General features: G+C 34.4%; 2 protein-coding genes across 2 annotated transcripts; one reads left to right on the forward strand and one right to left on the reverse strand.

Moving 5' to 3' along the window:
- Positions 1-2,709: 2,709 nt before the first annotated feature.
- Positions 2,710-13,676, forward strand: LOAG_02041 (V-type proton ATPase subunit A; the record flags this gene model as incomplete). The annotated part of the gene is made up of 20 exons (XM_020445921.1): positions 2,710-2,826; positions 2,986-3,064; positions 3,281-3,378; positions 3,494-3,622; positions 5,160-5,278; positions 7,423-7,549; positions 7,803-7,885; positions 7,961-8,093; positions 8,217-8,390; positions 8,581-8,734; positions 8,981-9,120; positions 9,351-9,554; positions 9,679-9,833; positions 10,128-10,248; positions 10,712-10,876; positions 11,102-11,224; positions 11,964-12,050; positions 12,167-12,284; positions 12,579-12,750; positions 12,984-13,676. 20 exons carry the CDS (start codon positions 2,710-2,712, stop codon positions 13,087-13,089), a joined length of 2,604 nt encoding a protein of 867 aa, XP_020303674.1. The 3' UTR covers positions 13,090-13,676.
- A 472-nt stretch (positions 13,677-14,148) lies between these two features.
- On the reverse strand, positions 14,149-17,193 carry LOAG_02042 (CK1 protein kinase; the record flags this gene model as incomplete). Its single annotated transcript, XM_003137580.1, has 9 exons — positions 14,149-14,327; positions 14,884-15,034; positions 15,204-15,434; positions 15,642-15,701; positions 15,862-16,026; positions 16,230-16,353; positions 16,538-16,656; positions 16,875-16,982; positions 17,137-17,193. The coding sequence occupies 9 exons, from the start codon at positions 17,191-17,193 to the stop codon at positions 14,149-14,151; spliced, it is 1,194 nt and encodes a 397-aa protein (XP_003137628.1).
- Between the last annotated feature and the right edge of the window lie 359 nt (positions 17,194-17,552).

A 17,552-nucleotide genomic window follows, 5' to 3' on the forward strand; every position in this document is an offset into this window, starting at 1 on the left:
TTTATTTATTTATTTATTTATTTATTCATTCATTCATTCATCCATTTATTTATTCATTTATTTATTTATTCAATTTATTTATGTGTGTGAGTGTGTATTTGTGTGTGCGCACATATGTGTGTAGGTCTTGTTAGGAGTGTGTAACTTTCGTTGGAGCTGGATGTACGAGAGTAATAAAGAAAGATCAATAGAACTGAAAGCCATAATTTTTGAAAAGTATAAACTCACGAAAAACAGACATGCAAATAGACACACACACACACACAAGCATACACAAACACACACACACACATACATACATATCCTGACTCACACTGCCACACTTATGAAGGAAAACGTAAAAGCAGGTTAGGACAGCCGCAAATACCTATCATCATCTCTCAATCTAAACACACAAAGGAGTCGTAGTGCCACGTATCGACCAGACACTAATATTTCAACATTTCATCATTTAGCTGTTAAATTGGGATTTTGTTATGAAACTTTGTTGACGTCAAAATGTACTCACATCAAGCGTGGATTGAAGTCGTCTAATGACATTTTAAAATTGAAATCAATTTCAAAATGCAAAGCCTTTTGACGACCAGAAAATTTCCGGTATGAGGTTTAGAAACTTAATTGAAAGAAAATTTAAGACTTTTGCTATTAAATTGTGTGCTTGGAATTCTTCAAAGGATTCAGCTGAGATTGGCAAATAGAATAAAAACAATTCTCCTCTTCCGGAATCATCTTCCCTGTCATATTTCCAGAAACACGAGCTTGATGAACGATTCCATTGTGCATAGAAACGTTCATGATGGGGTTTGAGTTCCTTTGTTCCAGATAGAAACTGCATATCATAATCGTCTCTTAAGAGTAATCAAATTCAGGGTCGAAGAAAAATCATCAGTTAGCTTCATTTATTAATTAATTGATTGGCTGTTAGAACTAAAAATTGCTTTTTAGCTTTTCAGTCATTTAGAACCTTGCAGCGCTTTTGCCCTCAGTTTTTGTCTTAAGAAAAAAATTAATTTTATATATCACCCAAGCCACATCTAAACCATTCCTACTAATCTGTCTCTTGCACCAACCTCATTAAAAAAAAAGTGGAAAAACAAATCGGGACAAGTTTGCAAAAAACACTTCCGGGAGCCGCCCGTGAGCATCCTTTTCGAGTATTTGATAGGAATTATCTCAAGACGAAACAGCAGAATTAATAAAATAAATTGGAACTGAACTAAAATGAATTTTTCATCAAACGGAAATGAAATGCCGAGTGAATTATTATCAGTAAAACCGAATGAAACCATAATCAAATGTATTTGAACCGAATCAAAGTGAATTCAAAAGAATTTGAATTTGATCACGTTTGCGAAATGTGTGCACATTCAAAAAGCTGACCTTTATAGATCAGTTTACATGTGACAAAAATGGTAAAAAAATTTCATTTATTTAGAAAATTAATTTTTAAGTCCAGTTTTTACATCTAATGAATTTGATTCCCAAGTGTTTTATACTTATAACCCAACTTTCTGGTGAGCTCAGTTAATGCATCCCGAACTGTGAGTTCGATTCCTCTTCGCATCTGCTTCGGTCGTTTAAAATGAGTTTGTCTTAAAAACTGCAAAATAGAGCAGATCTGAATGGATATACGCAGACGTAAAGGCTCTAAGCACAGCACTTCTTTATCGACTAGCCAAAACACACTTGCCTTACTTAGCATCGAAATGTGTGGCATCGATTCATGCTTACCAATTAATGTCTATGTTTGCTTCCAATCCACTTACCCATATGATCGATACTTTGGTCTTATTTTCGAATTATTTCAAATATTCCTGAATAACTTGCTCATTTAATTCACAGAATTGATCCGATCATGTTTATCCATCCTGTCGTTTGTCAGTCTGTTCTTAAAGTCCCCTTAATCTTCTAAAGCGATCCTGAAATTATACCAACTAAAATATTCAAAACCTTATACATATCTTCGCCGAACTTCAAATTTTATCAATGTTGAATTGATGAGTTAGAAATATTCGACCGAACAAGCATAGATTTAATGAAAGGTTTCCAGCATTACAAACATGAAGCAATATGCCACAGATTTTTTTCTTCGTAACTTCGAAAGTCTAAAGAAATGGTAACACGTGAGATGGTAAATTATGGGAACTCTAATAGTCTCAGAAGATACCCAATAAAATATTTTAGCCTTCAGTACGTTTTTCAACTTAGAGCGAAATACCACAATATTTGGGGAGAGACAAGATAGAGATGATATGGCGTTGGCCTGGTGGTTTCTGGAATTTTCATGGGGACGCTGGTTCGTTATTGAAGTGTGGTTTCTTCACTGACGTATTACGTGACTTACGATTAGGAAAGAGGAGTTAGGTGGAAGGGGTGGCTTCACGATATAGTTACTATCATCAGTGCTATTCTACTCCTTACTTTTGCCATGGTAGTGGCTTGTCACTTTCGTTCTCATACCTTTCTAAATGATTGTTACTTATATACGTTAAGTCAAGTTATATTACTTTCCTATGTATTCATTGCGCAATTTGTTTGCGACACTATGTTTTAGTGCCTTTATCGGAAACTGAATTCAATTAATAGCTGTGAGTAACTCTTTTCCTCTTCTTAAAAAGTAAGAAATACTTTCGGTAATTGGTCAGAATTGTTTAATTGAACAAGCGTAGATTTAATGGAAGGTTTCCAGCACTTTAAAATCGCTCCAAGATGGATTCGCTTTATCGTAGCGAGGAAATGTGCTTAGCACAGTTGTTTCTGCAAACGGAAGCTGCGTATACTTGCGTTGCAGAGCTGGGGGAATTGGGTCTTGTGCAGTTTCGTGATGTAAGTTTGTTTCTCTTTACAGCTAACGCAACTTGCGTTTTTAATTGGACTGATTTCTGTTTCCGATAACTAATATTCAGCGATCTTTGAAAACATGAGTAATTGGCATTTTGTTTGTTACTGCGATTATAATAACCTTGATTACACTTATCATTTCAGCTCAATCCGGATGTAAGCGCTTTCCAAAGGAAATTTGTCAATGAAGTACGAAGATGTGACGAAATGGAGCGAAAACTGAGTAACTTCGTAATTTTTGGGTGGAAGACAAAAGAATCCAAACCAGTGGCAATTGTACATAACTCCACACTATGCAGTTTTTGTTCTTTTAGAACATCCCTGTGGTTTATACTTACCGTGAATATATTTGACATCTTCAGCGGGACGCATTAAAATGTAAAATAAGGCTTAGTATTATAACAATTTTCAGGAAATTATGTAGTAAATTTCTTTTTAGGATTTTTGGAGCGTGAAATCAAAAAAGACTTAATACCAATGTTGGATACAGGAGAAAATCCAGATGCTCCACAACCAAAAGAGATGATTGATTTAGAGGTGAGTGGTGGGATAAAAATTATACAATTCGTAATAAACAAAAAGAAATGAGTCCTGTCACACCATATAAACTGTTACATTTAGCGGATTTTAAGTTATTCACCGACTGTTGCAGGCAACATTCGAAAAGCTAGAAAATGAATTGCAAGAAGTTAATCAAAATGAGGAAATGCTGAAGAAGAATTTTTCGGAATTAACGGAACTAAAACACATTCTTCGAAAAACGCAGCAGTTCTTCGAAGAGGTATTGTTATGAGCTGTCATTTTATTCATAGGCCGAATTTTATGAAGTTATTTTGGATACAATAAAAAAGGAAATGGGTTAGTAGAAGAAACATTAGGATCGGAAGATTAACTTGTGCAATAAAAGCCTTTAGTCACATTTGTTAATGAAAAGAACAAACAGTAACTTTGTTTCTCTGGAGTAGATCAGGGACGAATCAAGCAAAGGTTCAAGTCAATCGTAGTAAGCTTTAGTTAGACTGCTGATATTTGTTAACAGGAGGCAGACTTCAGGGATTGTGCCTAATGCTACACTTATATACGCCCTAAACAAGAATCTGAAAATAACCTCTCATTGTCTTCTTATCCAGTAAACTTGATATTGATCAGTAGAATTTGGAAAGATACTCTTCATCTGAAGTAATATAGACGGAATGGTAAGATAATTCGACAATGAAGGTCATGAAACTAAGAAAATGACTGAAAATAAATTTATTAAAAAGTTACGCGGAGCCTCAGGAATTATAAATTTACTAAATATGGTCACAAAACCGATGATTCCTTCGAACTCGATGAGTTTGGTCTTCAGCGGTCTGAGGTTTTGTAACTCTGGGCTTCACGTTAAATGAATTTGGACGTGGCTTTACACATGTCTCTTTTGCGGTAGTTATTTTGTGCGGTTTTTATCTGGGATTGTTGTGAATTAGTTTCTGATGTCATTGGAATTAATCCCTAACACTTTTACGATATTCTTATTAACAATTCTAGTTTCGGTATTCTGCTCCGTTTTTGAAGTGCTTTTCCTGAAATATTATCCGTCAACAGCATTTTTAATTCGGTGGTCGGATTTCGATAATTAGGTCAATTGTCCGAAACTAACACTGTATAACTGGATTTGTTTTGGAATGTTTCGTCTTGGAGAAGTTATATCCATGGATCGTGTTGACAAAGGGTTTTACTGTGTTTCACTTGGTACAGTGACATCGGCATTCATTTCCTGATTTTTTTTTCAGGTATGCACATGTAAGTGCAGCGGTTGATAACATTCCGCTGTGTAATGTTGGAGTACCTTTTCATAGTTGACCAAATTCGAGAACTTCATTAAGTGATCATTAGCTTTAAAGCTGCATTACAGTCTGGCTTCATACTTTGCTTTTTCTCACCATTGGCTTATCTCGGGACAGTACATTTCATCTTTTGAACTTAATTTTGAATCTTTTGAACGCTTCTTGACTTAATGGTTCTTGTAACACATTCATTTTATGAGATGTGAATTAGCACTTGTTAAAGTGATATCTCTTTTTAGTCATCGATTATCAGCGACAATATACAATGGGAGATAGGAACAATTGATTTTTCTGACGAAATTTAACTGTAGTTGCGGTGTTTCAGGAAAAGTATTTCATCCAGTAGCACATCGAAACTTTTGCGTTTACTTAAAGCTTAAAACAAGTTATCTTTAGTAGCACCTGTTTATGTGTTCTGAAAAGCACTTTGTCTCTTTTCATTGCATAGTATTTCTGTATGTCTTCTAAAGCTGAGCTTTGTGAACGATGCAGGTGGAATATGGTAGGTGGCCGTATGCAAGACGAGAGGAGAATCGACGCCATTTTATTCCTGAAGAGGAGGAAAATCTTTTGAGCGAATCGCGAAGCACGACAGTTACTTTGCGTTTGGGGTAAGTACAAAGTTGTACGTGAGTTAAAAATGAATTAAGTGGTGTTGCTCTTTTTTTGGTTATTTCCATAATTAAATTTGTGAATTGTCTTCCAATGTTTGCACTCCTATCCTCAATCTTATTCGTGTACGCATGGTTAAATGCATGAATAGTATAGAGCGAGTCATGTTTTTGTTAACAAATATGGATATAATTTCGCATTAGTTATAAATTTATTTCAGTGGATTTTCTCATTGCATGCTCTTATGAACGAAGAATTTATAGATTGCACGATTCGTGCTTTGCCTAAGAGAAAGTGCAACAAAGAAAATGAATTAAGTTCAAATTATTTTAAAACCATAAATTTCCCAGAAACAAACGTCTCCGTGAAAAGACTTTAATATAAATTCTTTTAGACTTTTTCTATTTTTATCACCCAACGTCTCGCATAGTTGTATCGGTTTGCTTTTCTAAGCATAATTTTTTTAAACTAGAGTGAATTCTAAATCGGTATTCCTGATTTCAGAAATACTTAGTCGATCAGGAATACTCAGTTGCGTTTGATAGTTGCTAATTCATGTTGATGAAAAATGAAATTCCCTTGATCTAACAGGCTGTCTAAACTATCGTCATCATTTTGTATGTCTTTATGGATTGTGCCACGAAGTTATTGAAGCAGCGAGAAAACCATCGTGAATTGTTGTGGACTGTGCTTCTCGGGTTCGAAGGTTGTAGTGTTAGAAAAAAGAATGTTTAAATCCCCAACATATCTCTGACTTTCACTATCGCTGTCTTCTTTCTCTAAGATTGGAAAATTTCTCATTAGTTTCTAGAAATTAAGAATGAATCGGATTGCTTGTAATACAACGAATAGTTTTGTTGCTTCTGTTAGGCTGGAGCGGAAACAATCGTGCCACCAAATGCGCCAGTCGGTAGCGGCCTCCCGGAGCAAATCGTTTTGCAAGAAACTGAGGGAATAGGCATCGAGTTGACTGGTGCCGGAGTCACCGGCCAAATGTTTGCTAATTTTGGGTACGTCTCTTGTTCTCTTTTTTGTTTCTTGCGTGCATCCAAAACATTTACAGTGTGCTGTTCAAGTACCGAACGTTTGACTTTAATTGTTGTATTTTTCCTAATTTTAATCAAATCATCCTAACTCTACAAAGAGTTCAGTCAAATTCAGGTGTGTAGCGTTTTCTTGCCATACATGCCATACAAGTTCCGAACTCTTGTAAAAGATGGGTATATATGCTGGAGGGGCATTGATAAAATGTTCGGCAAGATCGTACGGTCTTTCTATCATCCTTTATATCACTTCCCAAATCATTGAAAGTATTCAGTTCTCTAAAGTGAGGGGAGGTTCTCTAAATTGAGGGATGGTTGTTGTAGGTTCTCGAAGATAAAGAACTCTAATTGGATTTCTTATGACTTGGGGAAATGCTATTGGTGTCTAAAACATTTTCTGTTTCTAAACTTGACTTTGAATTTTAGAAACTTTACGCCAACAAAGACACCAACAGAGTTTTTTCTTATTAACTCAGTTTTTAATATCATAGTGAGAAATTTTCAGGAAAATTTTTGGAACTATTGTTTTTATTTGTTTTAATAAATCCCAAAACTAAGCTTCGAAATCATTGATTATTTGGGCATTTTATTTAAAATTATCTTTAAATGATTTTTATCCTGTTTTTTTGCTTTCTACCTATTATGATATTTTATCAAGTTCATTGTTTGTTATTTCCTCGATTGTTTCATGTCTTCCATTGCAACCTGATCTTTAGCCATCTGAAAAGAGGCGAGTCTTAAGTTTTCCACACTATTTCAAATGAAGTTTTTAAAAGGAAAATCTTATATTTTTTTCCCTTGTTTTTGTTCGGTTTTTAAACGTAATATTCTTAAATCTGAAGCTTTGACAATCTGATCGTATCTTATCCCAGTGTTAAAACCTATTTCATATTCGGAAAATGTGTGAAGTGCTGCAAATAACACATTTATCAGGCAAATAATGCGGTTTGGTCTGGATTATTTCCAGAACCGTATTTTCATCTTAAAGGGAAAATTAAGTTTTGGATTTCTTGTTCATTGAGTGTTTAATTATTTGGTTAAAGTTGAATCATTCTTCATTTGATAGATTTTCACTATAAATTAAAAATTTTCTATTGTAGTTTTGTTGCTGGTGTCATTCAGCGAGAGCGACTTCCAGCATTTGAACGACTGTTGTGGCGTGCTTGTCGTGGCAATGTATTCTTGCGACATTCTGAAATAGCGGAACCACTTATCGACGCTACCACTGTAAGTTATTATTTCCGCTCCTGCCACTTTTTAGTATTTTAGTGCTTCAGTTATCACCTCTCTATAAATGTTTGTTTAAATAGAAATTTCTTTGCGGCTCTCCTTCCTGATCACGATATGGTTATTTCCACAATTCAGAAGAACAATGAATTTCTTACCTTAAAATGTCATTGTCGGAATATCTAGTATCATCTATACTAATCTTCAACTAAATCTTTAGTTTATGATGCCGAAAAAAAATACTGTTTTTCAGGGTGACCCAGTCATCAATAGTGTATTTATTATATTTTTTCAAGGTGATCAGTTGAAAACTCGTGTCAAAAAAATTTGCGAAGGGTATGCTTTTTTGGTTTGCTAAAAAAACTGAAACACTTGTGTTTAAATCTTGACATAAAATTTTATGCGTTCCAGCTTTCGAGCAACTCTTTATCCGTGTCCGGACACTCCTCAAGAACGGCGAGAGATGTCGATAGGAGTGATGACTCGTATTGAAGATCTAAAAACTGTTTTAGGACAAACACAAGACCATCGACATCGCGTCCTGGTTACTTTAATTCCTTGGCATCTTAATTTTTAAACTCAAGGTTGAAATCAGAGTCTTCGAAACGTTTTAGAAGATTCCTGAAACTGACAATTTGCTACTAAAATCTATCATAATTTTTTTTAGGTTGCTGCTTCAAAAAATGTACGAATGTGGCTAACTAAAGTGCGTAAAATCAAATCCATTTACCATACATTGAATTTATTTAACTTGGATGTCACCCAGAAATGCCTGATTGCCGAGTGTTGGTGTCCGGTAGCTGATCTAAATCGTATTCAGCTAGCACTCAAAAGGGGGACGGTTGGTTCGGCTTCTTTATTTGGATGTTTTTCTGTTCTGTAAATCTCAAATTTTCAACAGACAGATTTCTGGGGTATTATTTTATCTTTTACAGGCATCATCATATAAGAGTTACGAATTTCGCGATTTATAGTTAAAACGCCTATAAACCGCGAAATTAGTAAGTCTTACATATTTTAGGATATTTTAGGAAGAATCAGGAAGTACGGTGCCATCAATTCTAAATCGTATGTCAGGCATAACGGAAGCACCTCCAACTTTCCATCGTGTTGACAAATTCACCCGTGGTTTCCAAAACATTGTTGACGCATATGGGATTGCATCATATCGAGAAATAAATCCGGGTATGATATTTTCCAGTTGCTTAGCAAAAACATTAATCATCTGAAATTTCCTTAAATGGAAAATATGTAAGATTAAAAAGTTTGGGACTATAACTCCAAAAAGTGGACATTTTCGACAGTTAATTTTTTCATTAGAAAGATTTTTTCAGGTCAAATTTCTTGCTAGAAAAACACTTCAAAAACAACTTTTGTTGCTAATGAAAAAAGCTACAATAAGTTATATTGAAAAAAAAAAAAGACTTATAGCTCCATATACAATGATCACATTCCCATTCATTTTCGCTGTTATGTTTGGCGACTGTGGCCATGGACTTATTATGCTTTTGTGCGCTCTCTTTTTCATATATCGAGAAAAACAGTTGGAAGCTGCTCGGATAAACGATGAGGTTTATAATTCGGATATAATTTAAATGTGAAATCGTGCGGTATGGGATTGAGAGGTAATGAAGGAACCTATCACGGATCCTGGTTGCAAGGTTGCGTGTTAGAGAAAGCAAATATTTGCACTGTCAGTAGAAGATTATATCGACGCTATGTAAAAATGTAATTTGAGTTGATTCAGATTTAGGTTTCGTGCAAAATTTATTAAGCTTGGTAATATTTGCTCTAACTGCAGATTTTCCAAATATTTTTTAACGGTCGTTATGTGATATTTTTGATGGGTTGCTTCTCCGTATACACGGGGTTCATCTATAACGATGCATATAGCAAATCGTTCAATTTATTCGGAAGTTCATGGAGAAATATCTACGCTGATTTAAATAAATATGAGCCTGAGAAACAACTTATGCTTACACCACAATGGGCTTATTACAATTTGGTTGGATAATTTTGAACTTTTCTTCACTTTTTGTTGGATTTCCTTTCGAACATATTATTTTACATTGCCACTAATTCGTCTGTATAATCTCATTGCTTTTTCACGGCCTATTTCTCCATTTCAGTCAGTCGGACCTTATCCCATAGGCGTTGATCCAATTTGGAATCTTGCTGAGGGCAATAAATTGAGTTTTTTGAACTCGATGAAAATGAAAATGTCTGTCATAATTGGTGTTGCGCAAATGACATTTGGTATCATGTTGAGTTATGAAAATTACAAGTAAGCTGTGATTCGAAATAACGTTTCTGTGAAAGCTCTACTCTCATTAAAAAAAGTGCAAAATATTAAACGGTTGTTCAAGTTTTCTATTTCTTGAGTTTTGGGAAACTGTTGAGCTTAACTGCGTTTTTTGCTTTCCTCATCCTTGCTTTTGATTCTCTTATAAGAATCCAGGTTACATCGATTTCGAATAAGTTGAGGATATGAGTTTAACTAGGAGTTAATGCAATACCGTTTCACTTTTTGTTTACAAGATTCCCGAGATAGAAATGACTGATTTGTTATTGATTGCAGATATTTTGGTTCTCGTCTGGATATCCTATATATGTTTGTCCCACAATTGATATTCCTTAGTTGCATTTTTATTTATCTTTGCGTAGAAATTCTCTTCAAATGGTTACTTTTCTCGGCCAAGGTGATCATTCCAGTATTTTTAGAATCTGTAGGAGATTGGTATAGTACATATTGTACATCCCTACTAGTCAAAAAGTAATAGGTTGATAACTGTAAACTGTAAGGAGTAATGATGAAGCGAGTATGAACTTGTAAGGGTTCCGATATCTTTTTTGATTACTTGCTTATTAGAAATTATTTTGGAATCACTAGCTGAAAACTATTCGATTTAATTCGTTTTAGTTGGAGTAATTACTGGTGATGGAAATACTAGTCATGGTTACAACAAACCATAGATTTAATGTTTGCACTCGCTGATATTTCTAAATAATTGCATGCAGAAATTAGGTTACTTTCATAAAATGCATGAACATATGATTTTCCTTTACATATCGACATCCTGAAACCTTTCCAGACTTTGGTAGCCTCACTTTATCACTATAGGCTTCTATTTGAGTGGCTTCTTTTATGTGCAAATATTGCAGAGTGGTCATGTTTTGGGTTATGAATACCCGTCGTCCAACTGTGCTCCGTCGTTGTTAATGGGACTTATTAAGATGTTTATGATGACGAGTCGCCCATCTGGATTTGTCAATTCCGAAGGAAATGTGTATCCGCAGTGTTATCTGAATCTTTGGTATCCGGGTCAGGTTAGTTTCAGATTCTTTTCCACTGAAATTATCTTATGATTCATTTTCAATTTCTTTTCTAAATGTAGGGGTTGACTAAATAAGTTAAATAAGGAAGAAAAAATCATGTACATTGCACACTGTAGCATTTGTTTGCTTATTTTTTACTCGCTGATCATATCTTGACGAACTTTCGAATACTTGATTAAATTATTTTCTACATATCTGCAGTTTTAATAATTTTAGTCATTCTTTGAAACATTATTTGTGCTCACTGCGGCAGCGTGCATTCCGATTATGTTATTTGGTAAACCGTACATGCAGTGGAAAAAACACAAAGAACAATCAACCTTGGGCAGTTCTAATTTGGTTTGAAAATTCCTGTATTTGAAAATATTTAAATATAAGTGCTATCCGGATTGGTTGAAAGTTACAGAAGTCAATGGATTCGAACGATTGATTTTTAGGATCTGAAATTGAGACTCAAGAAAACTTTGGGAACTTCATGATCAAAACTTTTGACTGTAAAATTCGATAGGACTTACTTTCAGCTAGTCTGGATTAGTAATTGTTATTATTGGTGTTTAAATTTGGTAACATGTGCTTGTGGCTGTGTGTGTGTTTTTAGGGTGTAATCGAAATGACCCTAGTGGTGTCACAATGATTCAAGTGCCGCTCATATAACTACAAAATTGTATAAGGAAAATTGCAGCCAATTAAAGAATTCCCTGCAGCATAACGGTCCAACATTTTTTGAGAAGATTGGTTCTGTCACTTTTTTTTCCAATCAGTTATTTGGAATTTCAAAATCCATAGCTTAGTCCAAGGTTTAGATTGTATAACTTTGATTTTCCAATGGAAAAATGGGAATTGGAGCGCGTTCAATTACATAACGCCGAGCGGCACTTAAATCGGTCGTTTCCAGCACTATTTGACGAAATTAATTTTTATCATTTTATAGTGAAATGGATGGAAGCATGATTAAAGATTCTAGAAATTCAGTGTTCTCGTTACTTCAGCTAATGTTTTTGAACTGCCTGTTCTGCCGTGTTTATCTTTTTCTATTCAAGGAATTTTTGAAAATTCATTACATTCTTAGTTTTTTTAGAGTGTCCGTGCTGAATCGAACGGTGATGATGCGCATATAATCCATAATGATTTATCGAGATCATCGGTTATGCGTATTGAGGAAAAAGTATACTCTTATTTAAATGTAGTTTCTGAGTTTTTGAAAGGGTTCATCTAGTTTCCTAGATGATGACATAGAAGATTCAATACTTTTTTAAAGTTTGAATTTAAATTGTTTTTCAGTTCGATTTTGGTGATGTTATGGTTTATCAAGCTATTCATACCATCGAATTTGCTCTAGGTTGCGTATCGCATACTGCTTCATATCTTCGGCTTTGGGCACTTTCACTTGCTCATGCTCGTAAGTTATAAATTACCTGTTGGTCTTGTTTTGTATATTGCGTTTCGCGTCTTGGCGGTTTGATGCTGGCTGATCTTTGGGGAGAGGTTTCTTTTTTCTTTTCATATATATTGATTGGAAAGATTGAGGGAAAGAAAGGGGGGAGGAAATGACAGAAGTGACTGATTTTTATAAGGATGTAAGCGTAGTGTTTTTCTACAAAAGTAGAAAAGTAGAATTTGAGTTTAAATTTTACTTCAAATTACTGAAAAACAGCCTTCCTAGTGTACACTGACGATGTTTCGTATCTTGTAGAGTTATCAGATGTCCTATGGACGATGGTTTTCCGTCAGGCATTCATGCTGAATGGTTATATGGGAGCGGTGGCGACATATGTTCTCTTTTTTCTATTTGCTTCTCTTTCATTTTCAATTTTAGTCTTAATGGAAGGTCTCAGTGCTTTTCTACACGCTCTTCGTCTTCATTGGTAGGTTTCAAACTTTATTTTGAAATACGTTTAAAAGACATATTGGACAGCATTATCAAATGCTGTAACGCGATTGCCGGAAATATGTTTATAGTATTTTTAAAGGTAGTTATGGTAAGGGCTGTTAGTGATTAATTTTATACAAGAACTCAGTCTATGGAAAATTTTTAATTTAAAAAAGATTTGTTAATTATTAATTGTACAACATTCTGTAAATTAATTCCATTTACTAGGGTTGAATTTCAAAGCAAATTCTATAAAGGACTTGGTTATGCGTTTATTCCCTTTTCATTTGATAAGATCCTGGAAGAGGCTCGCGGTGCTGAAGAAAATATGTGATATTTCTTGGCCTCGTACCATTTGCTTTTCGTACAACTTTTATTTTTGGTTTGAGGGTATTTACATAATTTATTGAAGTTCTGTCTTCTGTTTTGTTTCTGTTTTTTATCTGGGATACCTACCCACATGTATAGCATTAATGTTATTTCGCGAAATAAAATTGGTATCTTCCTAGGAACTTCCTAACTTCTCCAAATTTTTTTGTAAATACACGTCTCCAAGCTTCAGTTTTCTAAAAATTTTCAAACATTTTGAGACATTTCAAAAGTCCTTTATTCTAAAATTCCATTCTTGTTTTTTTTTTCTCAAGTTATCTAGAAACGTTGAACTTCTAAAAATGCATTTAATTTGCAGTGGTTTGTGTTTGTCTTAGTTATCCGTTATGTTTAGCTTGGCTGCGTGCTTGTTTCCCGTCATCAGTTTTTTCGATTACGATGATATGGATTTCTATGTTTTTTTGAAAATCTCTGCATGTGGTGTTATTATGAAGCGGTTGGGTTGTGTTGTCCAATAAAGATACAGTGTCGTGTTTGCAATATCGATGCAATGTATAAATATTCGTTCTGTCAAAGTAAAATAGTTTTGCGATACTTTGCCTACAAGAAATTATTGAAAAAAAAATGCTATATCGCCTAGATAAGAAATTTTAATCAAAAATAAAACAAAAGGTTGGTTTTCACTTCTGATTTTTGAATTTCAGTGTATCGTTTTGAATTTATCCTCTTATTGAGAGGGTCGTTTTTAAAAATATCGAGTGAATTCATGGGGCAAGGATAAGTTGCATCTTCCATAAACTTTGTTAGATTTTGATTGTGTGGATTTGTATGTTGATGTCATGAGGGCTCTACCGGGGAAGGCGGTGACTGTGTTTTAGCTTCTAAGGATGGAAATGACAGTATTGAAGGGTGTTGAAAGACGGGTTCTAATTCAAAACGTGATTTTGTTATGCGTATGGACCAGATCCTAGAGGAGTTTCAGCTAACGGATTTAAATTATTCTATGAAATAATTTATTGCTTAAACTGGTTGCAACAATTTTGCAGCTAACCTGAAAATGAATTTACGGTAAATCTTCATTTGGTGTGTTGCTTTCATCCTGCAAGACATGTCGGTCACGTTCTTGTCGTCGATGACAAATATGGTAAGAGGTTTTCATTATATCCGGTACATCATTTTCGCCCTCATCAAATGCATGCTCCTGTGCCACTGGTATATCTTCCGGAATGATTGAACTGGAAGCTATAATACAATTGTGCGTTGGATTGTTTCGTTTGAGAACGAGTGGTTAAATTCTAGAACTTACTGGAAGATATATGTCATATTTGCGTGGTAAATATAAGTGATTTTTTCATGCCTTCTAACCAAAAAGTTTGATTCAAGAAAAGAATTACTTCAAGGGATCTTTAACTCCGGATTCTATTCTAAAAAAAATGGATCTAGTATACTGGAATTGCAAATACTGTATCCAACCCTAACAGTAAAGGTTGCATAGAGCATTTTCAATCCAGCAATCGTGAAGAAATTCACCAGATATTTTGTCCATATTTAGAAGTATTTGTCAAGCTAACTCGGTTTATCAAATACCTACTCGGTCACTCAGTGGTCAGTAATGGAATTTCAAATCCATATGTAATATTAGTTGACTTCATCATCCACACATCATTCAAAAGGATTTTTTATAATATTTCTTCATGCTTAGATGCAGTTTGTTCTGAAACGGAGCAGTTTCCTTTGAGCTCAAAATATTTTAGTCCATGAAGCTTGATGTAAATTAAACGGTCAAAAAGGAACTTACGTTTTGCATTAATCGGACTAGTTGATTTTGATGAAGATGTGCAGAACTTTTTCGACGATTCCGATTCTTCTTGCGTTTCACCTTCCGATACAACTTCCCAATCATATGGTTCGTTGAACAAGTACCGTTTCCTTATCATTGGTGATACCATCTGGAGATTGTGATAATTTCCATTTCATATCTTGAACTTTAAATGACACAGTGAGTTGAATTTGGTGTTGACTTCGGAATGATAAAATCTTTTGTCAGAAAGTGTTATTATAAGATTCTGTTATTATCAAAAATTCTGTTATTATCAGGAATCTATCGTAGACCAGTACCAGTTTATACATGTAATGATAATCGGGCCTATCTGGGTAGCGTAGTTTACGGAGATGTGCTAAGATTCGTTCATAAAATTCCATCTTTCCATTCGACAGAAGTTGCTTGTCAGAAATAGATTCTTTAAGATAGAGAATACGATCTTCACGTGTAGCTTTACCCCAGGGCAGATAATTGCTGCGTAATTCAATCAACATATACATCAGTGACCAGAGGTCATCAACTCGTCCCTAAAACGAAGATGAGGTTCTTTATTCATCATCATCCTGATGCATTATTTGTTTGTTCTCTTTTCAGTCTATTCATTAGCACATTATTCATATGTAGAAGTTAGTTTTGAAGTCATAATGATCATTATGAACTAAAATGTATCTTTTGTTTTCATTTCAAAATTCTGAAGTGGATTGATCTGTATCGACACTCTTTGAATTGCAAACCTGCTCATTCCGTTTGTGAGTATTCACTGAACAATAACGCAATGTTCCACGAAGTAAAACCTGTAAAACAGCTCAGAAAATTTTCACTTGTTCATAGAGAGAGCGGACCTTTTCTTCCTCATACCATAGTGAAAGAGTGGGTATCAGATTTTTTTTCCAGAAAATCAAGCTTATTTAAATGTTTTTAAATTGTTCAAGTTTTTTTTGATTTAAAAGTAACCCGCTTTCTAGGTTGTCTGATAAGCCATCGTTTGTTATTGTAAATCGCGTATTTCCGAACCATTCCATAGTCCAGTAAATACATAATGTGCCGAACACTAGCAGATGGTGATATTGCTATATTACTCGGCTTTATATCGCGGTGTACAAAGCCAATTTCATGTAACTGCAACAATTAAGCTTGCAGATTCATTCCGGAAATCACTATCATATGCTGAAGATGTTAAAGGGTATGCTAAAACTTTTGAGAATACGAATACGCAGAAATTAAAGGTAAATTCTTCCGAGAGGCTGACTTGAATGTTTCAAGTTTACTTTAATGTTCTTCAACAACAAATATTTTTTAATTTTGAATGTGTGATTTTATACCTGTTTGATGGCATACAAGCTCAAAACAGCTATACGAAGTGTGGTACTTTCGCTGAATGTCACCAAATTCTTCATGTTTTTCAATGTGAGCAAATCCGGACCGCACAATGTCATCACCATGTAACTGCAAAATTAAATTATTTCAGTTGAATCTCTTAATATATTAGTTATTAAGAGTTGAAGTTACTAAGAACCCTGTGATATATATTATTTTATAATTCAAAAATATTATTGCGATTTCGTTCTTTTCCTTTTTTTTCATCTTTAAACAAGTTATGTTGTGGAAATTCCGAAATCATCTTCCTGACCTATATGTTTCTCTTTTGCCAGAATACAACAGACGAACGGTATATTTACGACTCTGTAGTTGCTTTAATACTTCAACTTCCAATTTTAAAATGCTATCTGTTGCAGAATTTGATTCGGCCTGCATGAAAAAAAAATGCCGAAACGAGCTTTCAGTGATTATGGAGTTGAAATTCAAGAACTAAATCAAGGAATATATACATTTCTGCCGAAATTTCTTTGGTGATTTACAAAAAAAGAGTAAAAACAAGGAAAAATAATAGCCACCAATTAATAACGTACTGATTCACTGGAATTAGACTTAACACAAAAATTTGATTCAAAACTCCTTTCACTTACTTTGAGTGCTCCACTGATTAGAGGATTTGTTACGCTTTGTACCTCATAAACTGCCCCATAAGCACCAGTTCCTAAAATTCTTCTTACCAACCATCGTGCTCCAACTATCTACAAAACCCAGATTTTGTAATTGTATTTCGTCCTATTTAGCTATATGTTTCCAGATATAACTGAACGGGAGATATGAAGGAAGGGAGGTCATAAAATTAGCACCATAACATTAAATTCAATTTCACCATGAATGATTAAAGCAACCACTTACTTTGCCGTTCGGAAACTGTACAAGTCTCGACTCGTTTTCCCCATTAAAAGATTTCATTGTCGCTGCCAACAGTGTCACCCTGCTGAGCTAATAAAAATAATAAACTGATTGCTAAAACTTCTTCTATTTTGTTTATCTAACATTAATTTTTTATAAGATGCAGATTTCATTGACATTATAAGTGAAAATTAGCATCACTTATGCAATCTCCTGCAACATGCTTCAGTAGAGTCTCAAATACACCCAAATTTAAATTTTATGGAAAACTACTTCACTTTTCTGGCCGTTTTTTGAGAATTTTTTTCAACGATGTCAGCTTCCCGCTGAGGTCATCGTAATCTATAATGATAATTAATTCTATAAATCATTCACGAAACTTTCCACGAAATTTTGAAGATCGCTAGAATAACTGTTTC

The sequence above is a fragment of the Loa loa genome (genome assembly GCF_000183805.2).
Source record: "Loa loa unplaced genomic scaffold supercont3.34, whole genome shotgun sequence".
Classification (NCBI taxonomy): Eukaryota; Metazoa; Nematoda; class Chromadorea; order Rhabditida; family Onchocercidae; genus Loa; species Loa loa.